This window comes from Gavia stellata, unplaced genomic scaffold (assembly GCF_030936135.1).
Source record: "Gavia stellata isolate bGavSte3 unplaced genomic scaffold, bGavSte3.hap2 HAP2_SCAFFOLD_42, whole genome shotgun sequence".
Lineage (NCBI taxonomy): Eukaryota > Metazoa > Chordata > Aves > Gaviiformes > Gaviidae > Gavia > Gavia stellata.
This window is the reverse complement of record NW_026776913.1, coordinates 1,087,575-1,114,882: the sequence shown is the minus strand read 5'-3', so window position 1 is coordinate 1,114,882 and position 27,308 is coordinate 1,087,575. Positions and strand designations below refer to the sequence as shown.

Sequence of the window (27,308 nt, the reverse complement as noted above, 5' to 3'; positions counted from 1 at the left end):
GGGGCTGTGGAGGTGGTGGTCGCAGACTATGGCAGTGATGATGAGGCCATTGCCCAGGAGGGCAGCCAGGTAGATGCCCAGGAAGAGGCAGAAGTGGAAGAGCTGCAGCTCCCGCGTGTCTGTGAAGGCCAGGAGGAGGAACTGGGTGATGGAGCTGCTGTTGGACATTTGCTGTTTCTTGGTCTGGGGTTCTGTCCAAAGAAGGAAAAGACAGGAGAAAATTAGGACAGATTTCACTGAGAAGAGCCACACCATTTTTCATAGCAACTCCCCCCAGTTGGAATGCATTTCCTTTCTCTAGTTTGTGCTGGCTGAGTGTGCTGTGAGGAGCAGGAGCTCTGCCCTTCTGCTGCTGAGGAGTCAGCTTTGCTCTGCTGCAGTGGGTACATGGGAGCTGACTTGTGACATCTCCGATGTTCACAGGGGATGTCAGATGTAATCCATCTTTCATAGAAAATTTCAATATCTGCACTCATGACATGGAAGAACGTGGGCTGTGAAAGAGAGGCTCAGCATGACTTTCTTATAACTTTGTCTGTGTTTTTTCACAGGGCTGCAGTGTCCATCAGTCCTTTTCCTATCTGCCCTGTGTTTTCATTTTGCCACCTTGAAGACGACTTCACACACAAATTAATCTTTTAAAAAAACCCTAAACCTGGACTCTGATGAGACCAGAGGAGTCCTGTTTCAAAGAACAGCTCTGCAAACTCTTCTCCAGCCCAGCCCAGAGGTGGAGGTGTGATGGAGAGGGCAGGACACGACCCCTCCCAGAGAGAAGCAACTGACTCTGCGAGGAGAGTGCCGACCCCCAAGGAAAGGCTCCGCACTCCCGAGGATCCCACAGCAGAGCTGCGCCTTTCTGGGGGGCAGCTTGCAAGCCCTGCAGGACAGGCAAAGCAGAGACTCGGGGGTCCCTCCGATGGGAGGTTCTACAGAGAGAGTCAGCTCATTGCCCCGCAGACAGTGCCCAGCAGACATCTGCAGGGAAACACAGAAAGAGAGCTGCCTGAGCGCACCCTCCCCCTGTGCTTGTTTGCAGTGTCCTCCCAACCCCGTCCCTGTCTCTGCTGCCTGCAGCTGTCCCTGCCAGGAGCTGGTTCTCTGTCCCCTGTGTCTCCTCCCTGGCAGTGCTCACAGAGCCCATCCCACCCGCTGCCTGCTCAGCTCTGCCCTGCAGAGCCCTCCCTGCAGCAGGACACTGCCCAGGGGCATCTCTGGGTGTGCAGGCTCTGAGGGGAACATCAGACCAGCCCTGGCGAGGATGGAAAAGTGACACTGATGCTGTCTGTGACCACGGCATGGTGATTTCCAATACTCCCCGCTTTATTCACCTCTAAGAGGAACAGACTTGGAATTTCAGTGCCTCCTCCGGAAATGAGAGATTAATTTCTATGTGCCATTGCCCACCCAGACAACCCAGAGGAGAAGAGTGAAAGACCAGGATCCTTCCCTTTCAGGCAGCCCCTGCCTTGCTGTGCTTCCTGAAAAGTCTCCTGGGAAGATCCTGCAGTGATGTGGAGCTGAGGGCAGCCCTGACCCACACAGCACCCTCTCAACAGCAGAAGCACCCTGCCATTGCACTGGTCTCTCCTTCCACCCCCAGCTTCTCCCCACAGCGCCGTGGGGAGCTCCCTGGGCAGGCTGAGTGCTGACCCTGGCAGGCGGCAGAGTCCCTGCCCCAGCACCCAGCCCCGGGGGTGCAGGGACCCTGCTCGGAAGGACAGCCCTGGGCACCCCTGGCTGCACACCCACCTTCACACCCTGCAGCCGTCCCTGGCAGAAGGCAGCCCTCATGCCCTGTCCCTCTGATGGTGCAGCAGGGAAGCCCTGCTCTGGGGCACCTCCTCCTCCTCTATACAGGAGTGACATTCCTGGGTACCATGCCAGCTTTACGAGAGCCCTCCATGAACTGCAGCTGCATTGCCCTGCAGCCAGAGACTTACCGTGTCAAGGGCTGTGAAGATTTCTCCTCCAGTGAGCTCGCCTCTGTCCTCCCACCCCAGACTGCCTTTAACCTCTCTCTGCCTTGATCCTCTCCCCTCGGTGCCTGCAGGCAGTGCCCTCAGCCCTGCTGCGCTGTGCAGAGGAGCTGCTCCTGGGCAGAGCTGTCTCTCCGCAGTGATGCCCGCTTGCCGTGAGCTCCCTCCGTCCCAGGAGCCCGGCCCAGCTCAGCAGCAGAGGAGCAGCCCACGGCGGCACTTTCTCTGCCCCTCGGGGCTCCCCCCAGGGGTCCCTGGGGCTCCAGGGGAACCTGCTGGGAAACAGGCTGGAGCAATCACTGAGGTTCCCTCCCGCAGCTGGGGAGAGACACTTCTTTCCACCACTGTCATCTCCCTGCTGAGAGACAGAGTCACGCCTAAATATCACCTTTTCTTGGCCCATCTTTAGACAGGACAGCCAGACAGCGACAGGCAGGGATCTCCTTTACCCCTGCTGAGGGAAGGGATGCAGCTGAGCCCGACAAGGCATCTCATCCTGGGTTTGGAGTGCTGGGGCTGGAAGGGCACTCAGCTCCCTCCCATGCACACCACAGACCCACAGCAGGTGGGATTCCTCCTGCCCCCCTTCAGGTGGACACACAATAGGCACCTGCATGTGAGCTCCTGCTCTCAGCTCCCATGGTAATTAATGGAGCTGGAGGCCAGGAGTGAGCTGTTCAGATGCAGTTGTCTGGTGACATCTGCGGTGCCAGAGGTGGTCAAAGATATGTGCCGCTAATAGAGACAGATTGAAGATACGTGCAGGCTGATGTAGAGACAGGCCAACATCTGGGGCATCTTCTTGGAGGCTCTTGGGAATTTCCTTTGGCCAACTGAAAGGACAGCTGCTCCCAAATTAAGGGCAACTGAACCTGTCCCTACTCGTTATGTTCAGGTCAGCCTATAGCGATATTCATAGGATGGAATGGAGTCATATGCCACAGGGAGAGCTCCGTCTCTTTCTTCCTCTCCTCCAGGTGTTGGATTCACTAGACCTTCACTGACTGTATTGGCAGCTGTCTCGTGTTCATCCCCACATTGTGGTACAGAATTCAAGGCAGCTGCTCAATGTAAGGTTCAAATCCAGGCCCACAGAGCTACATGAGATGCGAGGGCTGGCAAGAAAATCACAGGATCACCAGGAAAGCAATTCCCATTCAGGGTGGGTGCCTGACAGACACCCCAGTCGGCATCACAGAGAATGCCATTTGGTGCCTCACACATTGCTTGGGGCAATGTGTCACATACACAACGCATTCCCAGAGAATGGGATTTTCCCTGACACGTTGCTCGGGGCTTTTCCTGGGGCAGTGTGGTCAAGGAACATCCCTCCATCACACTGCCCCAGGAAGATCCCTGAGCAAGTGCAAAAACACGGTTTGAAACTAGCCAGGCTCCTGGGTAGGGAAGAGGAGTCCATGAGGCCCTCGAGCTGTAATGATGAAGTTCCTACTGGTAGGCCCTGGCTGGCACAGACAACAGCCACAGCCAAGGGGAGGAGGACGTCAGCTCTGTTGGGGGCTTTCGGCATTGCCAGCTCCCTCGACCACCTCCACCCAAGGCTGTCCTATGGTGTGTACGCCTGGCCCTGTTTCCTTGAAGGCTGTGGACACTCCATCCTCTTGTTCTCACCTGAGTATCTCACTGCCTTTACTGATTTCTCTCCGCCATCCCTGGCTGTTCCTTGAAACACAAAGCCTTGGGCTGGCCCAGGCTCCCTCTGGGTGGCCTCTTGTATCACAGCACTGCCCTTGGGGTGGCATTTCTTTCTCTCCTGTCCAGTCTAAACCCACCAGGCGAACACCCAGCTGCCTCAGCACCCCCAAGGAGGGCACTAGACCCTGACCCCCATCTCTGCAGAGCTCTTCTGGGCACTCTCCAGTTCCTCCCGAATTGCCTAGAGCAGGAAACCCCACAGAGGGACACACTAGTCCAAATGTGGCCACAACGGTGCTCACTCGATGAGGACGATAACTCCCACTGTCTGGGTGAACACATCATTCCTAACGCAGCTGATCTTTCTTCTGGTGAGCACGTGCTACTGGCTCATATGGCATCCCTTGTTGGGCCCAGGCCCTTCTGCTTTGGGTCCCTGCTCAGCCAGTCGGGTACCAGCCTGCCCTGAGGTACAGGGTTATTCTTCTCCCCCCGGTACAGGACTGGTGGCTTCTCCTTGTAAATTCAGGAGGTTTCTGTTGGCTGAATCCCAGAGATCCTCCAGGTCCTCATGGACTGAGTCACTGTTTTGTCAGCTGTTTGTGCAATTGAATTAGTCTGATTGTGGTGTCTCTCACAAGGTAACAGCATGAGTTGCAGAGCACTACAAATGGTAAAATGAGGTATTAGTTTAATGGAGTCACTTTCCAATGTAGAATTTTCCATGCTGCCCATCTCAGAAAGAGCTACAGAGCAAGCAAAGGCAAGACCAGTGTGGGAAGAGCAAACACAGGTGGGCTGTTTGTATGCGAGGACATAAGGATGACCAAAGGGCAGAGCTCTGATGGGGGAAAAGAGGGGAAAAGAAAAGAGAAGATGAAGCAAAGGACATGATCGAGGCTGTTTGGAGGTACCTGCCAAGCAGCTCTGCAGGTAAGCAGTGGTGACTTGCACGAGACAAGAAAGATGATCTGACCAAACTTAGGTTTGCTCACCTCCAAGGTGAAGCTGAGTGCTTTCCCTAGCATGGTTCAGGGAAGCCCTGTGGTGGAAGGAAATGTGCAGTCCCTCATGCTGCACGAGAGCCAACCTGCTGCTCCCAGCAAGGTCAGCTATCAAGTCACACCAGGCGGCTCAGAGTTTTATTTGTGTGAGGCTCGAAAACTTGCAAGGACTGACAGAGCACAACCTCTCTGGGCAACCTGCCTCAGGGCTTGACCCTCTTCATGGGTAAAGAGCTTTTCCTCAGGTGTTTCAAGTGAAGTCCATTGGCCCTCACCCTCCCATCATTCACAACAGGGAAGGAGAGCCTGGCTGCCTCTTCCTGGTGATCTCCTGGTAGGTGTTGAAAGGCTGTCCCCAGGTGTCCCCAAAGGCTTCTCTTCTCCCCACTGAACAAACCCAGCTCCCTCAGACTGCCATAGTGGCAAAGCCAACCTTACAAATCATGTCTGAGATTTTTAGGGCATTTTGAGTTTTTACTGGCTTTCCCAAGGACCCCTCAGATGTTATAACATCATTACCCTCGTGTCATGAATTTCTGATTGCATCCCTCTCATTTGGCATCATGTTTCAATGCACAGGTGTTTCAGGCTGTGAGAAGGGCCTGTTCTGTCTGAAAACAAAGAGTCATCCACAATGAAACTTTCAACATAAAATGTTTCAGTCCTTAGTGGCATCCTGACACCATTGAGAGGGTGTGGCTCTAGGGTTACCATGCTTGGTGCTAATCCAGATGCAGAGGAGGAATTGATGACTGCAAGAATTGCAGTAGCTATTATGAGACATGACAGAATCACAAACCCATTCATGCTGGAAAGCACCTTCGGATGCTTCTAGACCAACCTCGGGCTCACTTCAGGATCAATACTGGAATCACCCCGAGTTCCTCAGCTCTTGGCCGAACGGAGTCCTGACAATGTCTCCTGGGGACTTTTTTGAGAGCCTTAGTGAACCTGGATCTTGAAGATCCATGGAGCCCTCTGAGGACATTCAAGGGGCCTTTGGCTGCCAAGTAAGAAGAGTCAGAGGAGACGTAGACTTCTGACAAGCTGCTGGCAAGCTCTAGCAGCTTCTAAGGAGCTCTGTCAGCTGTCCTTGATCAAGGGGTGCATTGCTGGGAGGCTGCGGAAGCTTGTCCTGATCTTGGAATGTTAACCCCTTCTGCTCTTCCACACGAGAACCACTGATGTTGTCCTAGGAGACCTGGAAAGTAGCAAGCATGACTACGCTGCTCTGGGTGTGATGGTCAAGGGCAGGAGGGTGCAGATGGTATTCTTCTCCATCCTGCTACTGAGGGGAAAAGGTTTGAAAAGAATTGGGCAGATCCTGCAGTCAGACAATCGGTTTTGCAACTGGTACCAGCAACAGCGTTTCTATAGAATGAGTCTCATTCTGAAGATCAACAACTGCATGTAAAAGAAAGAATTGACCTGATGAAGTCAAGGAATCATCGAATATCTAATGTTGGAAGGGACCCATAAGGATCATTGAGTCCAACTCCCTAATCCTCACAAGGACTACTTAAAACTAAAGCACATGACATATGTTTTCAAGATGCTCCTTGAACTCTGACAGGCTTGGTACCGTGAGCACTTCCCTCGGGAGCCTGTTCCCATGACTAACAGCCCTCTCAGTGAAGAACCTTTTACTCATGTCCAATCTGAACGTCCCCTGACGCAGCTCCATTCCATTTCCTCGGGTCCTATCGCTGGTCACCAGAGAGGGGAGATCAGCATCTCCTTCTCTGCTGCCCTCCTTGAGGAAGTTGTAGACTGCGATGAGGTCACCCCTCAGCCTTCTCTTCTCCAAGCTGAACAAATCAAGTGACCTCAGCCACTGCTCCCAAGTCTTGCCCTCGAGACCTTTCACCACCTTGGTTGCCCTTCCCTGGACACACTTTAATACTTTGGTGTCCTTCTTCTACTGAGGTGCCCCAAACGGCACACAGCACTTCAGGTGGGGCCGTACCAGTGCAGTGCGGAGTGGGACAATCACCTCCCTCCACCAGCTAGCGATGCTGTGCTTGATGCACCCCAGGACACGGGTGGCCCTTTTGACTGCCATGGCACACTATTGACTCCTATTCAATTTGCCCTGAACCCAAAAACCCCAGATCTCTTTCTGCAGGGCTGCTCTTCAGCCTCTCCTCCCCCAATTTGTAGGTATAACTCAGATTACTGCATCCCAGGTGGAGAATCCAGCTCTTGCTCCTGCTAAATTTGATGTGGTTGGCGATTGCCCAGCTCTCCAGTCTATCCAGTTCTCTCTATAAGGCCTCTCCACCCTCAATCAAATCCAGACCTCCTCCTATTTCACCATCATCTGCAAACTTACTGAATTTATTGTATTACTGTATTCAGGAAGTCATGGTAGGTGGTTAAATCTGCTGGGAAACAGGCACAGGCATAGGACAGTGTAGGAAAGCCTGCGGTGGGGACAGCTGAGAGTCTTGGTGGGTCTGGGACCTCTCAACAACACAAGTGGGGTCCTTGTCCTCTTCGCTGTCACTTCTGCCTCTTCCAAGGAGGTCACCATTTCCTTACAGCCCCAGTGCTTTCTTGCCTCCTCATCCTTCATAGAGGCTGGGAGCTGTGCAACCGCTGTCCTGCACTTGTCATTGCGCACCCCACATCCCACTGCTCATAGGAAGAGCCCTGAGCATCCAGTGAGGGACAGGATGCCTCTTGCAAGGTGATGGGGGTCAGGACTAGGTCATCCTCCTTAGAGAAAGACATCAAGGGCCTGCTTGGCATCAGAGCCACCCCCACATTTCATTTTCCACCTCTTATCCATCACCTCTGACTTCCTCTTTCACCAGCCCCCAGGGATGGTCACCTTGTCCAGCGTTCCCTCCGTGGCCTCCAGTGATGGCTCTCGGTTGGGCTCACTAACACCTTCAGAAACGTGGAGGTTTGCTTCTCCTTTTCCTTCTCTAGAGGCCTGTTCAATCTTCAGGATCTGCAGTTCAGGAACTTGGCTCCAGAGGGCACTCGAACATTAAAAAAAGCCCTAACAAGCCAATTTTCCTGATTTTCTGTTTTTATGTGGTTCATTTGAGAGGTTTCAGGAGTGTATTCAAGGTGAAAAGAGTTCATCATTCACCAACAGGAAGAAAGAATTTATTCTTTTCCCACTTCCCTTTATTTTTCTGCATAAACCTCAAGTGATAGCAGCAATCTACAACTGATACTGAAAGAGAGCATATCCTAACTGAGGAGGAACAGATATGGAAGTCAAGAGCCTTTATGGCAGAAACTATATGGGCAGTCTTGGTACCTGCCACCAACGCCACCATTTCTATCTTCAACCACGTGCGCCTTACAGCAGTGCTGTACAAACAGAGTCTTCTCAACTAAAGCCTGCAGCTGCATGTTTCAGCCCCTTGGCACCAGTTCCCACTGTTTCACCTGGAGAACGAGCTGCACACAGGCACAGAAGGAAGTTTCTTACTTGCCAACAAACAAAACCAAAGGTAGACATAGTTCAATACAACATAGAAGACATTCCTCACCTGTATATTAAGGCCATCTTACCTCCTCATAAGTCCACTTTCCACAGTGGATAGCCTTAGACCGATGCAAAACACATCATTGTGTGAAGGACACACCCCAAGAGCACCCAAAACACTTTCTGTCCCCTCCCAAGCCCTTGCCCACCTCCCCAGGCCTTTGCAGGGGAGGGAGGTTGGAGAGGTAGCCTTGACGCTGCACCGGCACTGCTAAGCAAGAGCCAAAACAGCGGTGTGGTAGCAACAGCACTGTGGCTACAAATATAAAGCTGAGCACCATGAGGGCTGCTATGGGGAAAGTTAACTCCACCCCAGCCAGGTCCAGGACATGGCCAAATCTCCAGGTGTGTCAAGGTCTCTCTGGACTGAAGCTCCAACAGTCCAGCTGTTAAAGCACGTGTGCCAATGGTCATCCTGAGTCGTGGTGCCTCCAACGAGATCAGAACACTACAGATGACAAGAAGACTACTAGTGTAATGGAGCTGCTAACCAAGGTAGAAAGTACTGTGGTAACCATCTCAGAACCACCAAAGGAAGGTCCAAAGTGAAGCCAAGGCAGGGCCAGTGGGGAAACGATGAAAAGGAGTTGGCTTTTTACATGGGAGGGGATAAGGAGTAGTAAAGAGCAGGAATTGAGAGGTGGGAAAAGAGTGAAAAGGGAATGAAAGGTGAAGCAAAGGGAATGATCAGGGCTGTTTGGGGATAGCTGTCAAGCAGCCCTGCATCTGAGCAACACTGCCTGGAAACGGACAAGCAAGCTGCAGCTGCTCTGACCATACTAACATCTGACTTACTTCCATGGTGGTCATGTGGAACTGAAAACTTTCCCTACTCTCATCAAGGGAAGACCCAGAGGGGAAGGAACTGCAGCATCATTTACTTTTCCACTCTTCTGAATGGGACTCCAGGGGGTCTCTGGTCCAACGTCGTGCTCATGGCAGAAGCAGCTATGGAGTCAGACCACGTTGCTTAAGGCTTTATCCAGTGAAGGCTGAAAGCATCCAAGGACAGAGATGGCACAATGTCTCTGGGAAACCTGCTCTGATGCTTGGATGCCCTTATGGAGAAAATGTTTTTCCTTATCTCCAGCCTGACTAGTCCTTATTTCAACACTTGACTATTGTTGATTATCCTCCTGTCAAAGGTCATGGTGACAAGACTGGTTCCATCTCCCTGAAAACATACCCACAGTGACTGGCAGGCTGATATTCCTGAGGCCTTCCCTTCTCCAGGCTGAACAAGGACTTGTCCCTCAGTTCCTCCTCCAATGTAAGTCCTCAAGCCCCTGAGCATCTTGGCGGTCTTCCTCTGAACTCGCTCCCAGCTATCAACATGTTCCTTGCTGTAATGGGTTATTTCTGGCCAATAGCCCAGCAGCCACACAGCCGCTCACTCCCTCCTCCCCTGCCCCACATGAGGCCCAAAAATTTACATGGTAGTGTACAGATGTTCTAATTTGCTTTCTGTCCTCCAGCACCACCAGGGCCATTTACGCAGAGCTGATCCCCAGCCAGGCAGACATCAGCCGCTACCACTGCAGGGCGTTAGTCTGTCCCAGGTCCAGGACCTGCCATTTGGCCACCTTCTATCCCATGAAGGTTCTGACAGGACGGTCCTCCCACCTCTCCAGTTTCCCCTCTATGGCATCCCTAGGGCACAGCAATGGTCCTCCCAATTTAGGGTCATCGACAAACAAGGTGAGAGTTACCTCCTCCAAGTCATAGCTACACGTATTAAACTGCCCAGGTTCAGCAGAGTCCCCTGTGCTGCCCCACATTGCCCCAGTATGTCCCAGTGGCCTCCAGGTGGGGTATGACCCCGTCACCACTGCTCTCTCAGCCTGATCATCCAACTGATGTTTCACCCATCTGTTTGTCAACCCATCCAGACTGTAAGAACCTAACTTGGGTAGAAGAATATTGAGGGAGACCATGCCACAAGTCTTGCTTAAGCTGAGGTAAACAACATCTACTGTTCTCCCCTCATGCACAAATGCAGCTACATCATCATGAAGGCAATCAAGTCGGTGAGGCATGATTCACCCTTGGTGAGTCCATGCTGACTGCTTTTGGACAAATTCTTCTCTTTCAAGGTCCCAGAAATGTCACCCAAGAGGCCTCTAACTGATGGCACACTCCTCACCAAATGAGTACACCTGTACTCGGCGCTGGTGAGGCCGTACCTTGAATACTGTGCTCAGTTTTGGGCCCCTCAATACAAGAGGGACATTGAGGTGCTGGAGTGTGTCCAGAGAAGGGCGAGAAAGCTCCTGAGGTGTCTGGAGCATAAGTCTGATGAGGAGCGGCTGAGGGAACTGGGGTTGTTCAGTCTGCAGAAGAGGAGGCTGAGGGGAGACCTCATCGCTCTCTACAATTACCTGAAAGGAGGTTGCAGAGAGGTGGGTGTTGGCCTCTTCTCCCAAGTGACTAGTGACAGGACAAGAGGAAATGGCCTCAAGTTGCACCAGGGGAGGTTTAGACTCCATATTAGAAAAAATTTCTTTACTGAGAGAGTGGTAAGACAATGGAATAAACTGCCCAGGGAAGTGCTGGAGTCACCATCCTTGGATGTTTTCAAGGAACGTGTGGACGAGGCATTGTGAGACATGGTTTAATGAGCATGGTGGTGTTTGTTGGTTGATGGTTGGACTTGATGATCTTACAGGTCTTTTCCAACCTTAATGATTCTGTGATTCTGTGATTCTGTGAAGGGAGCTTGTACAGCCTGGGGTTCCCTGGGCTGCACTTTTGGCCTCCTTCCAAGAGGGGTGCACCATTGCTTTGTCCTCACTCACAAGAGACCTCTACCAATCCCATGACCTTTCAAAAGGCATATTCCAAGGAAATGCTGACCTTCCCCTGTAACAACAGTACCACTCTTCTGCCTGTCCTACGCTGTATTTCATTTCTCTGATCTTTCATTGACTTTCCCCTGCCCTGATACAAAGACCATTTCTAAAGTCGTCGTTTCAGATGCAGACTGCCTGGGCAAAGGCCCTTTCCGTTATTCTCCAGTTTTCTCCTTCCCTTTCTCTTTGTTCGTTCTGGTACCTCTCACCTACGCTGCTGCTTTGAGCTTCAGGGACTAAAAGCCGGCCTGTCCTTCAGTAGTCTAATTGTCTCTCTTTAAGAGCCAACTCTTTAATTACGTTGATATTTACTTTTTTGTATCTCCCTATCTAAAGCATTTCTCATGAGATTATCCCTTGTAGAAAGTCAGCCTCATGAGACCTAGCTTGTACTTTACGTGTGGCTGAGGAGTGCGTTTTAATGTTTATGAAACTTTTCCTTGCTTTCCTTCTCTTTGCTTGCAAAGAGGAACATTCCCTCTGTGCCGGTGTGCAGGCAGTTCTCTAAGGAAAGCAGGTGGGAGGTGGTGCAATGGCGCTGTAACATTCAGCTCCCAGAGTCCCGAGAAGTCTGACGGAAGGCAAAGTGAGGCAAGTCCCAGGTGGCCAAGGACAGAAATGGTGGGGCTGGGGAGGTGAGGAGCAAGGGTGTCCGTGCAGTGTCAGGCCTCAAGGGACTGCTTTTCCTCCCCAACACTCTGGGTCAATATCAACTGGAGAATGCTGCTGTCACCTCTTCTTTAAACTGAAAGGAATAAAATGTAACATTTAAAAATATATATTTTTTATTAGGGTCACCTTGAAATCTTCCTCTTTAACTAGACAATGAAATGATTCCAATTAGCTGCACAAGTCTTGAAGACTTGAAGAAAGTGACACGCAGGGAAATAGCTCGTTAGGGCTTTCTGTACTTTAATGAGCCCCACGGTGTATTTGGGTCTGTAGTCCATGAAACTCTGATGATGAGAGTGATCAAACCTCTCAAGAAGTCAAAGGCAGAAGCAAAAGCTAAAGAACCTTGAAGTATTAATGGGCCCCACTGAGGGCCATTACTGACAGAGCCTCCCCAGGGACTCGTTAGAGCCGATAACTGGAGGCTGTGATTGCAGGGAGGCAAAGGCACTGTGCAGGTGGCTGTAATGCTGAGAAAGCCCTTGGATTGTTAGATGAAGCAGAAAGGCCAAACCCTGAGCCCCAGGCCCTGGGCAGGCAGAGCTGGTCCCTCACGTGTGGCTCAGGGCTCTTCCTGGGGGCAGGGGGATGTGAGGATGAGCAAAGCCAAGTGCGGAAAAACAGCGCAACACTTCCTGGCCTCCCCAGAAGGGGCGAGGAAGAACCAAAGTCCTTTTGGGCTCTTGTTCTTCTTGACACCAGGTTTGGAAGAAGAGCCAACCGTGCAGGCAGAGTGCAGGGGAGATCCCATTTTATTACAGAGACAGTGTGAAAGAGTCAGATATGAGCCAGCATTACACAAAGTTTTCTAAGGTGTCCAGGTGAGAGAGAGCACGTTCCTGCCTCAAGCGTAAGGGACAAATCCAAACAGTCATGTAGGAAAATGATAGGGAGAAATAACAACAACAAAACTAGTAACAGAGTGAATAAACAAACCTCTAACACACTATGGGATGCACTGGGAATCATGTGTGAAGAGAGAGGGCAGGTCTCAGCTGTTGAAAAATGTCCGTGAAAACCATTTCTTGATGGCATCCTTGAGCTCCTGGTTCCTCATGCTGTAGATGAGGGGGTTCACTGCTGGAGGCACCACCGAGTACAGAAATGACACCACCAGGTCCAGGGATGGGGAGGAGATGGAGGGGGGCTTCAGGTAGGCAAACACAGCAGTAGTGATAAACAGGGAGACCACGGCCATATGAGGGAGGCACGTGGAAAAGGCTTTGTGCTGTCCCTGCTCAGAGGGCATCCTCATCACAGCCCTCAAGATCGGCACATAGGACAGCACAATGAAAACAAAACAGCCAACACTGAAACAAGCAGTAACCACAATAAGCCCAACTTCCCTGAGGTACGAGTCTGAGCAGGAGAGCTTGGTGATCTGTGGGATTTCACAGAAGAACTGGTCCACAGCATTGCCTTGGCAGAGTGGTAGTGAAAATGTATTGGCTGTGTGCAGCACAGCGTAAAGCAACCCACTGCCCCAGGCAGCTGCTGCCATGTGGACACAAGCTCTGCTGCCCAGGAGGGTCCCGTAGTGCAGGGGTTTGCAGATGGCAATGTAGCGGTCGTAGGACATGACAGTGAGAAGATGCAGTTCTGCTGACATGAAAAAGATGAACAGAAAGACTTGGGCAGCACATCCTGCATAGGAAATGGCCCTGGTGTGCCAGAGGGAATTGGCCGTGGCTTTGGGGAGAGTGGTGGAGATGGAGCCCAGGTCGAGGAGGGAGAGGTTGAGGAGGAAGAAGTACATGGGGCTGTGGAGGTGGTGGTCGCAGGCTATGGCGGTGATGATGAGGCCATTGCCCAGGAGGGCAGCCAGGTAGATGCCCAGGAAGAGGAAGAAGTGCAAGAGCTTCAGCTGACGCGTGTCTGCAAATGCCAGGAGGAGGAAGTGGGTGATGAAGCTGCTGTTGGACATTTTCTTCCTCGGGGCCTGGGGACCTGTCCAAGGAGGAAAAGTGAGTGTCGAAAAACCCGTGCCATTTCCCATAGAAATCCCCCTCCCTCAGCTGAATGAGGAGGGAGTCAGCTCATTCCCCAACCCCACCAACTGAACTACATGGTGCCTCACAGTTCAAAACACAGCTGAGGCACCTAGCTGCCATGAAGACACATATGGGGCTGCGTCCCCCAAGATGGAGTCAGAACAGAAGCTGACCCGCACCCCTCACACCAACTCCTGAGATTTGAGAGCACCACAGGCAAGTGGGGAAATACATAGTATGTCTGTGGTCTGAAAAACTGAAGTAAGGAGAGAAAGGCAGATGGGCATGCAGTGAAGTCTTCCCCTTACCCAGCCGTGCTCTCTACCTCACAGACAGCAACACTGCAGGGCACTGTTTTTAGCATATTTCTTGTGTATCGACTGTAGAACACATGCACTGGTCCTACGCTGGAGGTCCAGCTGCCGAGGAGGTGATTCATGCCCTGGACCCTGTGGCCCTGGGGATGAGGCTGTGCTGGGTGGCAGAGGAGACCAGGGACTTGCTCTGGGGAAGTTCTCTGAACTGCAGGGGATGGCAGGGAGGTGTCCAAATTCTCCCTCCCGCAGCACTTTGTGTAGGAGCAACCTGTCTCTCAATGTCTCTGATCCCTGGGGCTCTCCCTGCTGGGAGCTGATTCTCTCTCCTCCTGCAGCAAAGCACTGCCCAGGGGCATCTCTGTGTGTGCAGTGAGCAAAAGAGCTGCTCAGAGAAGGGCTAACAAGAACTGGGCTGTTTGTGCCTTCTCCAGAAGAGAGAAATAAATTGCCATCACCCACTGCCCACCCACGAACCAATAGGAGAAATGTCAAAGCACAGACTCCTGCCCTTGCAGGAAAATGCTGCCTTTACCTCCCTCTTCAGAACAACCCTCTGCAAATATCCTCAGAGTGATGTGGAGCTGTGATCAGCCCTGACCCACACAGCACCCTCTCAACAGCAGAAGGACCCTGCCATTGCACTGGTCTCTCCTTCCACCCCCAGCTTCTCCCCACAGCGCCGTGGGGAGCTCCCCGGGCAGGCTGAGTGCTGACCCTGGCAGGCGGCAGAGTCCCTGCCCCAGCACCCAGCCCCGGGGGTGCAGGGACCCTGCTCGGAAGGACAGCCCTGGGCACCCCTGGCTGCACACCCACCTTCACACCCTGCAGCCGTCCCTGGCAGAAGGCAGCCCTCATGCCCTGTCCCGCTGATGGTGCAGCAGGGAAGCCCTGCTCTGGAACACCTCCTCCCTCTCTACACTGGAGAACCTGTGGCAGTTCTTCCTGAAAGCTCTCAGAGTTTGTGGGATGTGCCATCATTAGGAGATCTGCCCGTGAACTGTACCTAAATCGCCCTGCAGCCAGAGACTTACCGTGTCAAGGGCTGTGAAGATTTCTCCTCCAGTGAGCTCGCCTCTGTCCTCCCACCCCAGACTGCCTTTAACCTCTCTCTGCCTTGATCCTCTCCCCTCGGTGCCTGCAGGCAGTGCCCTCAGCCCTGCTGCGCTCTGCAGAGGAGCTGCTCCTGGGCAGAGCTGTCTCTCCGCAGCGCTGCCCGCTTGCCCTGAGCTCCCTCTGTCCCAGGAGCCCGGCACAGCTCAGCAGCAGAGGACCATCTCAAGGTGTTTTAATGACCCCTCGGGTGGGTTTGGTGCCCAGTCCATGAACCTCAGACAGGGAGAGGGAGTTGAAGAAACCTCTCAAGAAGTCACTGTCTGATGTAATCTCCAACTTTTCTTGCAGTGTTAATGGGTCCCACGGAGGGACATTGCTGACAAAGCCTCCCCAGGGGCTGCTTAGAGCAGAAAACTCCAGGCAGTGATGACAGGTAGGCAAAGGCAATGTGAAGGAAGAGATTCTGAGTAACCCTGGATGTGTTACCTAAAGGCAAAGGGCCAAGCTCTGACCCCCAGCCCCTGGGAAGGAGATCTGGTCCCTCACACATTGCTCAGGGCTCTTCCTGGGGCGGTGTGATGTGGGGATGGGCAATGCCCAGGGCAGGACTACGGTAGGATACCTCCCAGGCTCCCAGGTGGGGAAGGGGAGGCAATGAGCCCCGAGTGCTGTAAGGACAAGGTGCTTCCTCATGGGTGTCAGTGGCAGAGACAACAGCCACAGCCGAGGAGGGAAAGAGCTGATCTCTCTTGGGGGCTTTTCCGACTTTCTCCATCCCTCTCTCATCTCCACCATTGGCTGTCCTGTGGTCTCCCACACCTACACCTTTCTCTGCAGGCTGTAGACATCCACCCTGCTACCCCACCTGGCTCTCACCTGAGCATCTTCCTTTACTGATATCTCTCCATCCTTCCTCGTTGTCCCTTGCAACACAAAGCCTTGGGTTGATCCAGTCTCCCTCTGGGTGACTTCTTACACCACAGCACTGCCCTTCGAGTGACATTTCTCTTTCCTCGTGTCCAGTCTGGACCTCTCCAGCTGCACTTTGTGCTTTAAGTTCTTCCTCATGCCGTTTCCCACCATGAAGAAAAGCTCCATCATCTCTGAAACCACCTTTCCAGCAGTCTCAGGCTAATCCTATACTGCTCTGAGTTTCTCTGCCACTGGGCCAAAGCTGCCCAGGTCCCTCAGCCGCCCCATACAGGTCATGTGCACCCGGTCCCGTACCCCATCTTGGCAGACCTGCACTCGACACTCTCTAGTTCCTCCTGACTTCTCCAAATTGGGGAGCCACCCACTGGGACACACCCATGTGTGTGGAGCCACACCAGTGCTGAGTCAAGGGGGATGATCACTCAAGTTGTCTGGGTGGCCCACACTCCTCCTAACACAGCCCCACGTGCAGCTGCCCTTGTTCATAGGGACCGTACGCTACTGGTTGTAGGGCATCCCTCGTAGTGCCCAGGCCCTGCTCCTCAGCTGCTCACGTCCCAGCCTGTCCTGATGTATGGGGTTATTCTCCCCCCGCCCCCCACCACTGCAGCTCGGATGCAGAAATGTTGAACCATACGACTGTCACAGAGTTCCTTCTCTTGGGCTTCCCCTCCCTCCACCATCAGGAGTCCCTCATGGCAATCGCTCTCCTGGCTTCACACCTGGTGATCTTAGGGACAAACCTGCTGATCATTCCCTCATTCTGTCTGAAGGAGACCTCCACAGTCCCACGTACTTTTCCCTCTGTAACCTCTCCTGTTTGGAGGTTTTCATCACCATATCCATCATACCCAAAGCCGTAGGAAACTTGTGCATGGCCAGCAAAGCCATATCCTGCCCAGGCTGCTTAACTCAGTGCTACTTCTGCTCCCTTCTGGGCTGCATCTTCATGTATGTCCAGCCTTCAAGTCACCACATTTCCTGAAACAAGGCAGTGGCCCTTCTCAACACAGTGCCAACTCCTTTGACGAGTCCCTTTGTTTTCAGGCTCAGGAACCAGCTGATGAAAGATGCTCTCAAGGCAGGTTTCAAAAGAAGTGGGATAATCTTCAGAAACTGCTTTTCCACCTGAGGAGAGGTGTTGTAAGTGGATTTTGAAAGGGGAGAGGGGTGGGGAGGGCAAACACATGATTATGATGCATCTGCAGAAATGAGACCTCTCTTTCTTAGCAGTGTAAGATCTCCTTAATCGAATATCACACCAGACTCTCTTCTGCAACACGTCATCATAAGATGACCCTGCATAGCAATGCCTTTCAAATGACCTACAAGCACTTTACAAACCCTGGTGAATACCACAGTGGCATTTTCTAAGCGTGCAAACCAAGACAGAGAGCAACAAGCAGAGGACTTCATCCCTCCATGGCACACCCAATTCTCAACAAGCTTCGCCCTCGTCCGGTTCTCATGCAACTGCGCCTTCCTTCTAAATCTGGTTTCCTGATTATTTTGGTGACAGATCTTTGCTGAACCTCTTAGTCTTTAGGAAATGACAGGACATAGGTGGAACACAATGAAGAGAACAATAACAGCTTAATTTTTCGACCAAGTGGAAAATACATCTCCGTTAACGTCCTGGTCAGAACAAAAACATGCCTGAAATTCAGTCCAGTTGAACTGTTGAGAATGACCTCTCTTCTAATTTGGTCCAGAATCTAGAATATTGGTCAGGAATGTAGTTTGGAGTAACAGTGCACCTGTCTCCATATCACTCATGTTTGGTGAAATAAATGTCCAGTCCTTGACACAATGCTCCCCGAGCCAATACTTCAGCTAATCCAGCACATTCAGTGGAATTAGCTTGTTCAGACATAGACTTTTATAACTTTAATGTCTAAAAAGATGAGTTCATTCTCTGGCCTCCTTTGATAGCGGGGAAGGATCAGCACTCTAGAGGGTGATATCATCTCCTCCTACAGTGGTCTTCAGGAGAACTGTACTTAGCATAGACTTGGCAGCTTAGTTTTCCCATAGGTAATGCCAAGTGCCCTGAGCCACATACCGGGCAACGTGTGGTCGTTTGCAGAAGAGATGGACTCTTGCTCAGCGGGGCCATCCTTTGAAGACATGAGGGTTACAACTGTACCTTAAAGTCTCTCCCAAATTAAAAGGAAACCTCTCCTCTTCTCTAATCCCTGCCACAGTGTTGCCTGTTTGTGCCAGGGGCTCTTTGCACAGCGGCAGCTATGAAGCGAGACCACGTGTTTTGGTACAGCCCTGTCCTGCCTGTCTTCTCATTCCAGCTCCTCTTTCCTTAGATACCCTCTCTGTGTCCTTGACACTGCTGAACCCAGATACAGGCAGCGTGGTGGTCAGTGCAGTCAGAGCTGTGGGGCATAAGCTAATGGGCACTCACACACCTCAGTGGACAGGCAGAGGTTGGGGCAGAGTGTATGGGGCCAGGGTGCCAAGACATGCCCTTATGTTCTCAACTCTCTTAATCTCTCGCTGTCTCTTTCTCCATCTTGCTCGTATCTTAGGGATCCATCTCAATCCCTCAGCTCTCTCACAGTTGTCTCTCAGCCATCTACATGGGATGTGATTTACAGCGAGCAGTGAATCTGAGGCACCCTCCCCATGGAAGCACCTTCAGGAACAACGCACCCCAGTGTAGGTGGGGTGAATCACTGAGTAAAAGGGCTCCTCCATTCCAGGAGCTCTCTGGGCTGTCTAGGTGACTGCCTCGGCCATCTCCAAGTCACGATAAAGATATGAAGTTTGAGACAGGGAATCATCAGGGACTTGTGCCAAATTGGGGAGCCACCCACTGGGACACACCCATGTGTGTGGAGCCTTCCCATTTGGACTCACACTGGTATCCTACATCTGCACCAGAGCTGCAGTCCTGAGGATCCCAACCACCATGGGGAGGCAGAAGGCCTTCTCCACCCGCTCCTCTCACCTCATCGTGGTGACTGTTTTCTATGGCACCCTCGTCCTTTTCTACATGACACCAGGACAGCCTCCCTGAGGCAGCTCCATGAAGTCCTCTCCTTTTTCTACACCATCCTCACGGCCCTGGTCAATCCACTCTTCTGCAGCCTGCGGAACAGGGAGGTCGAGGGGGCTCTTGGAAATGCACTCAGAAAAACTGTGGCCTGCCTCGAGAGCTCATACATGTTGTGATCCACCAGGAATAAACAGGTGGTGCATCTCTTTTGATCAAGTGGGGACCACTCGTAAGGGCCTCCTTTGTGTACCAGGTATATCTTTAGAAGTGCAGAATCTTGGGACTGGTTGTGGAATGAGAAGCAGGAGAAGGGAATTTGTGTCTTAAAGAAATATAGGTCTGGTCTTGAAGAGTGTAAAAAACTTGCCTGGCTTTCTTCCTTCTTTAAAGTAAAGCCAGTTGTGATCCTGCAAGTGGGAGCTGTTGAAATGCCACACCTGCCCAGGAGTGGGAGGAAACTGACTCTAAGCATGCTGTTTTCTCTTCTGTCACCCAGCCAGGCTGAGGCGTGGCATTCCTGCATGTCTGGGATTCCTCCGGGCATCTCCCTATTGGCAGGGAGAAGTGGGCAGCTGGATCAAGCCCTTCCATTGGACATGTCTAAATCCAACTCGGTGAATCCAATCCCTCTTGTTCTCTGGGCTTCCTAGCAGAGGACAACTGTGAAAGCTACTCTGATAGGGTCAGCTCCTCTGAAAAAAAAAATAGTACATCCTTGCGCAGAGGAAAGATGCACAAGTTGGGTCTCAGTTTCCCCATCTTTTAACACAGAAATCATTACTTCCCCCTTCTTTCCTTCTCATATTCTGACTCCCCTCCAACAATGTAATTATTTATTTGTGTCCACTGTCTGACTTAGATACTGCAAACCGAGTCCTCCTGTTTTCTTCTTTCTTGCAAAAGAGAGCAAGGTCAGCTCATGGGGCATGACTGAGCACAGACACCCCCAGCAGCAGGCTCTCCCCATTTCCTAGGCTGAGGCAAGCGCACAAGGTGGGAATGTCTCCATCATCTCTGATTTGCGCAAGGGCCTTCAGCCCTGACATACTCCCACAACACACTTGTTCCTCCTCCACCCACAGACAGAAATTCCTTCCCACTTCCAGGCTCAGGTCTTGGTTGCAAGAATTTGCTGCACTTCAGAAGAGGCCTTGAGCTTCTTGGCTCTTCTTGGTGCTTAAGGCAATCTTCCGGGCTCCCTCCAGATTTCATGGGGGGACTTCTTGTCTCTAACAAGGACTTTACGACAAGTTTTTATGAAATGTTTGTTCTTCTGTCATTCCTGTGTGTGGGAAGAGTAGACACAGAGAAGGAAGAGATACACCAAAAGGGATGCGAGTGAAGTGCCAGTAAGAACCAGGTGAGCTCCCCCCATGCCTGTGGCTTCCTGGCAAGGAGTCTGTCCTGAGAAGGGGAACCAGCCTCTACCCCACTCTGGAGTGGGGAATGAGCAGCGCTCGTGCCTCCTGGGGGACACAAAAGATGACTTTTCAAGGGCACCTTTCCTCTGAACTGCTGTAGATTTGTCCTTGAGGATGAGGTATAATGGCCAGCACTGCAAATACTGATCTATCTGGTGTTGCCCAGAGCGGCCACCAGAGATGCAAACTGCTATGTTGCAGATATTTATATTTAGGCAGATTAATGTTGGGGTTTGGTTTTGCTTTGGTTCTTCTTCTTCTTTAGATACTGATACTCTTAGGGAAATCACAAAAGCACCTGAAAGATTATTGAAGGTTTCCTCAGAGAAGCCCCAGCAGATTAGCATCTCAAGCAATGGGATGCCAGAAGACAAGGGAAGGATGGTTTGGGCACTGCCCTGGGATTTGGGAAACGGAAATGAGTTCTCCTCTCCTTGACACCCTGCCCTTTTCAGTGAGGGCTGTGAATAACTCTGCCAACTAGGTCGGAACGCACAGTCATGTCAGGGAACTTCTGTCTAACTGCAGCCAACGTGGTCCTGACAGCTCAGGCGTTGAGTTTCCGTTGGAGTCCAAACCACGACAATTCACACTGCCTCCGTCTTCACTATGACACTGGGTGTTGTGTGACACAACTGTCCTGGATCTCCAGGCAGGATGGGCAGAAGTTTGATACCTGAATGGGAACTCTTCCTCTTCCTGGAAATGTCAATGTCACAGGCTCGAGCCAAGAGGCCCAAGAAACAAAACTTCCCAGAGGGTCAATTCATGAAAACATCCCCCAGGCTGTGGGACTTGCTCTTGACTGACAGAGAATTTGTCAGTGTAGACAAATTTGTGAGTCTTCACCTAATTTTCCCTCTCTTTGTAACTTGGCTCTCAGCATTTCTGTATTGAATCTGCTTTGCCGCTTTGAAAATGTCTTTGAGAAACTAGCTCAGGATATTTTTATTATCTTTTTTTAGCCCAAATGAATATGCAGCATTGAAGTGGGTTTCCATATATGGAGCAGTTTTGCACAAAGTCTGCTCAAAGAGGAGAAATATCTCAGCCTGCAGTGGGAAAAGAGTGAAGCTGTGGAGGATAAATGTGCTGCTTCAGACAATATGTGGTATGCATGCAAGAGAAAAAGTTGCAAAGGTGAATGGGCATGAAAGAAATGGAAAACTGCCCATCCAATGGAGCTCTGCAAGAGGAGGATGGAGCCGTACATAACATGGCATGATCCAAGTGGGATCAGCATGGAGAGAAGACATTTGTAGGGAATGGAGTTGCAATGGAGTACCTTGACGTCACCCAGCTGGAAAAGAGAGATTGGACAGTGCGCTGAAGTGACGGGCAGAAGTGTCCTGGGCTAAAAGACCTTGGCTAAGAGAAGGTTGGAGGGATTTGGGTTGCAGAGGTTTGAGGTCGTCCTTTCAAGATCTAATCAGGCTGAGCTTTGGAGACAAGTAAAAATAAGGAAGCTCTCAAGGATGTTTTGCCATTTGTTGTACTATCTTTGCTCTCTCTTATCATTTAAAGATTACAGTATTGCCCTTAAGTAATCCATGCTCCATATCTTTTTTCTCTGCTTTTTTGAGGAGGGGGAGGTGGAAGAGAAGAACAGTTTCTTTTTTAACCAAAGGCAGCCAAAGGGCAGATCCCAGGTTAGCGAAAAGGTACAAAGGAAGGCAGAATTTTGATGTGGTGTACACTGGCACAAGAGGATTACCTGCATTTCCATTCTCTGAAGCCCTAACTGGGCGGCAGAGAGCCTGGAAGCGCAGAGCTCCCTTCATCTGCCCTGCATTTCAGCATGTAAAATGAAGCTAACCTAGTCATAAAGTTGGTTTTGATTCTCTTCACAGCCTAAGGCACAGCATGGGGCAGGAGACAGGCAGGACACCTAAAGAGGACTCACACTTCTCTGGAAAAAAGTTTAGGTGCTTGCGGGAACCTCAGGAGGCATGGCATACCGATTCCAGGGTTCAACGACCTGGTCAAATGCCTTGTTTCCTTCTCTGTAATGGTGGCATCGATTCGTGGCACTTGTTTGCGGACTCTGTACAAGGATCATAGAAACATCAATTCATAGAATGGTTTAGGTTGGAAAAGACCTTTAAGATCATCAAGTCCAACCATAAACATAACCCTGCTAAGTCCACCACTAAACCATGTCCCTAAGCGCCTCATCCACACGTCTTTTAAAAACCTCCAGCGATGGTGACTCAACCACCTCCCGGGGCAGCCTGTTCCACTGTCTGACAACCTTTTCAGTGAAGAAATTTTTCCTAATATCCGCTCTAAGCATCCCCTGGCACAACTTGTGGCTGTTTCCTCTTCTCCTATCACTTGTTACTTGGGAGAAGAGACCAGCACGCACCTCTCTACAGGGGGACAATCACTTCCCTAGTCCGGCCGGCCACACTGTTTCTGATACAAGCCAGGATGCTGTTGGCCGTCATAGCAATGTTGGCCAACAGATGAATGTTTCTTTTCCATAGGTATTCAGAGAGATCCTTCTTGTGCTCGGAAGAGGCTGTCCTGCAAGGCCTATCAATTTTCCTGAGCTCCTTCGCCCTTCAGAGCTGCTTCCCACGGCACCACCTGGATCAGTCCCCCCGTACATCAAAGTCTTCGCCTCTGGAGTCCACCAGCCTGTGCTCTGCTGCTGGCCTTCCTTTGACATCTGGGACCCCACTATTTCCTTGTTTGCCAGTACCGCCTCCAGGTGAGCATCCCCCTTGTTGTCCCTACCTGGCAGCTCTGTTCGGAACTTGTCCCAGGAGCCTCCAGGCTGCCGGCATCCTGTCGCTTTGCCTGGCCAGGGAATGCCAGGGCACTTACAGTCCCCCACAGGAACCTGCTCCTTAACCTGGAGACTTCCTCGGCTTGCTGAGAGAGGACTATTGCTGTTTCCTCTCCCTGACAAAGTAGGTTATGAGAGCCAAGACCATGTCACCCTTATTGAATTGTCTTCTCATCCTCACTCACAGAAGCTGGCCCAACCTGTTGCCCATCTCATAGAGGAGCTCCATATATCCTAGTTGCTCCTTCACACAGGGTGCTTCCCCCCAATTCTTGTCCTCCCTGTCACCTTCTCCATCAGAGCCTGTATCCCTCCACTGCAGCACCCCAGCTCAGCAAGCTGTGCCACCACTTCTCATTTAATCCCAAACCATCACAGTAGAGTGACAAGTCCTGGGGCTTCAGCTCCTCCTGCCTGTGCTCCAGCTCCTCCTGGCCATGCACATTTGGGCTGCAGCACCTCAGCTGTGGCACCGGGGTGGAGCGCAGACTTCTCACAGGGAAACCTGATCACTGATCCTGACCAGAAGACCATTGTGAATCGAAGAGTTAGTGCTGTGCTGCGCTGTGCTGCGTGTACAGCGTGGCCTCCACACCTGTACTGTGCTGCAGAGATCCCTTGGGCACAGGACAACCTCAGCAGCTCCTTGTCCCAGTGCAGCCTGCGGGCAGCTCCACTCGGTACCGGCCATCACGGCACCTGCATGGCCTTGTCTCTGTCTGACAATGCAGCAGGAAGGTCTCCTGAGAACATCATTTCTGACTGACTGTGGAGAAGAGGAATAGAGTCATTTCCTCCTAAGAGTATACAGTAAGAGTTTGATTGACCAAAACAGGAGAATCTCTTCTCTGGACAGGCTCTGCATGGCGTGCAGCACATGGCTGGGAGTCCCATTCGATGCTACACCACCTAGGCATCCCACCACCTAACTGGATCAAAGATTACCTATACTATTCTCTCCTTATAATCCTCGACCTAACTGCATTTTAAATGATACTTCACAGTGTCTGCGTACCTTCCTTACTGGGATCATCATGGACCAGGATCTACTGGTGAAGAACTCTCCCAGCACACTTGGATGCAGCCCCTACAGTCCAATGGACTGGTAGGTGTGCAGTTTGCTCAGGTAACCCCTGGCTTCATCCCCATTCACAGCTGGTTGTTCTCCTCCAGAGCCCTGCCTCAAAGCACAAAGGCCTGGGAGACCTTTAATGGTGGAAACTGAGGCAAAGGGGACACAGAGCATCTCAGATCCATCTACACCTACTCTTACTAAACTTAGCAGTGGTCCACAGTCTCTCTGTCTCTTCCTTAAGTTTCCTGAAGTAGCAACAGCTCATCTTGGTGCCCTTGAATTCCCTTTTGAGTGTCAATTGAGTTTTGATATGGACCATTGCTGTGCTTGGAGGATGCGGTCCATGAAGACAAGAAGTGTGCAGGCACACTGAGAAAAGGATTGTTCTGTTCTGGGACTGTATCATCAAGGGAGTGAGTACAGATCCCTGTGTGATGCTTTGTGTTCACGCAATGCCTGCAGCTATTGGGCAGAGAAGGGGCAGACGTTGCCTCTCTTATGACATCTGATGACCGATGCCTCTGAGTGATGGCAACATTCAATGGCACACAGCCACCAAATTGCATTGTCTGTAATGCCGCCTGCAGTGTCTTGTCACACACCCACCCTGAATGGGAATTGCTTTCCTGTTGGTCCTGTGATTTTCTTGCCAGCCCTGGCATCTCATGTAGCTCTGTGGGCCTGGATTTCAACATTACATTGAGCAGCTGCCTTGAATTCTGTACCACAATTTGGGGATGAACACGAGACAGCTGCCAATACAGTCAGTGAAGATCTAGTAAACCCAACACCTGGAGGAGAGGAAGAAAGAGACTGAGCTCTCCCTGTGGCATAAGACTCCATTCCATCCTATGAATATCTCTATAGGCTGACCTGAATATAACGAGTAGGGACAGGTTCAGTTGCCCTTAATTTGGGCAGCAGCTGTCCTTTCAGTTGGCCAAAGGAAATTCCCAAGAGCTTCCAAGAAGATGCCCCAGATGTTGGCCTGTCTCTACATCAGCCTGCACGTACCTTCAATCTGTCTCTATTACCGGCACATATCTTTGACCACCTCTGGCACCTCAGGTGTCACCAGACAACTGCATCTGAACAGCTCACTCCTGGCCTCCAGCTCCATTAATTACCATGGGAGCTGAGAGCAGGAGCTCACATGCAGGTGCCTATTGTGTGTCCACCTGAAGGGGGGCAGGAGGAATCCCACCTGCTGTGGGTCTGTGGTGTGCATGGGAGGGAGCTGAGTGCCCTTCCAGCCCCAGCACTCCAAACCCAGGATGAGATGCCTTGTCGGGCTCAGCTGCATCCCTTCCCTCAGCAGGGGTAAAGGAGATCCCTGCCTGTCCCTGTCTGGCTGTCCTGTCTAAAGATGGGCCAAGAAAAGGTGATATTTAGGCGTGAGTCTGTCTCTCAGCAGGGAAATGACAGTGCTGGGAAGAAGTGTCTCTCCCCAGCTGCGGGAGGGAACCTCAGTGATTGCTCCAGCCTGTTTCACAGCAGGTTCCCCTGGAGCCCCAGGGACCCCTGGGGGGAGCCCCGAGGGGCAGAGAAAGTGCCGCCTTGGGCTGCTCCTCTGCTGCTGAGCTGGGCCGGGCTCCTGGGATGGAGGGAGCTCATGGCAAGCGGGCAGCGCTGAGGAGAGACAGCTCTGCCCAGGAGCAGCTCCTCTGCAGAGCGCAGCAGGGCTGAGGGCACTGCCTGCAGGCACCGAGGGGAAGAGAAGCGAGACAAGGAGAGATTAAAGCCAGTCTGGAATGGGAGGATGCTGAGAGCTCACTTGGAAAGATGTTTTCACAGCCCTTGACACGGTAAGTATCTGGCTGAAGGGGAATGGATTTGCGGTTCCTACATGACTCTCCAAAAGCTTTTACACCCCACAGAGTATGGGATGTTTTGGGAGGGTTTTCCTCTGGAGGAGGAAAATGTGCTCCAGAGCAGGTATTTCCTGCTGCACCATCAGAGGGACAGGACTGCCTTCTCCCAGGGATGATATCAGGGATGTGAACTCGGATTCTTCGTTCTTGCTGTCAGGCTCTCTGGGGATGGGAGTTTCATCTGCAGAGTCACACACTGATCTTGTGCGTCCTTCCATGCAAGTGTGTCCATGGGAACAAGGGTCCCAGCTTTCCTCACACCTGTGAGGCTGTGGACAGTGCAGTCTGTGGGGCTGGGGAATGAGCTATTTTTCCCTTAGTGAGACTCCATCATGAAAAACATAGGTATCTCCTTGAGGTATCCTTCATGCTGTGAGCTGCCCTCCAGGATGCAAATCTGTCCCATAGCATCTTTGTATTATCTGAAAGCACCATGGATAAGCACAGAGATGTTATGACCAAGGAAATGCTGTTGGGTTGGTGAAATAAGCCGTGTGTGTCCTTGGCTAGAAATGGGTTGCTGAGACGTCGAGAAAGAGTGAGACATTTAATGGTCTGCAGTGGATCCCTCTGCTCTCAGCAGTGTCTGGGGGCTTTTCACAGAAACAAAGCAGTGGGATCGCCCTCAGTCTCAGAAAGATGCAAACCCAGGGCATCTCAGACTGAGGGACAGACCAGCTCCCCTCGCTCTGCTCTAACCCAAAGGCAATCCTCTTGCTTTCACTCTGTTCTCACTGCATGCAACAGAAATACTGAGGGTTTCTGACATCCCAAAACCATCCTCAAACAAGATGGGGGAATTTAAAAACAAAGAGAAAACTTTCAATCTGCTTTCTGCCAACCTCGTTCCTTAGCACTGGGAATGCAGATGCTGACAAGCTCTTCTGCATTAGGGGTGGTTTCATCTGACATATTTGAACACCAGGACTGGCCCCTGCTTCCACCGTTCCCGTGAACTCACTGCTGCAGAACAGGGCTGAAACCTCAGCAGCCCACTTCTCACAGCATATTCAGGCAGCACCAAACCAGTGCTTCAGCCATGGAGCTGAAGGAAGGTCTCCTAGAAAAGTAAATCAGGGGAGCAGGGTGTGTAGCAAGGGGAGGGTCTGAAGGAAATTGCTTTGGTTTTGCTCAGAAAAGTCTCCCCTAGCTTCTCAATGACTTTTCTTCCTTGCACAGGT

At 51.6% G+C, this 27,308-nt stretch overlaps 1 protein-coding gene across 1 annotated transcript; it reads right to left on the bottom strand.

The window, feature by feature from the left end:
• Positions 1-12,656: 12,656 nt before the first annotated feature.
• Positions 12,657-13,589, bottom strand: LOC132321439 (olfactory receptor 14A16-like). Its single transcript, XM_059834934.1, has one exon. The coding sequence runs from the start codon at positions 13,587-13,589 to the stop codon at positions 12,657-12,659; it is 933 nt and encodes a 310-aa protein (XP_059690917.1).
• Between the last annotated feature and the right edge of the window lie 13,719 nt (positions 13,590-27,308).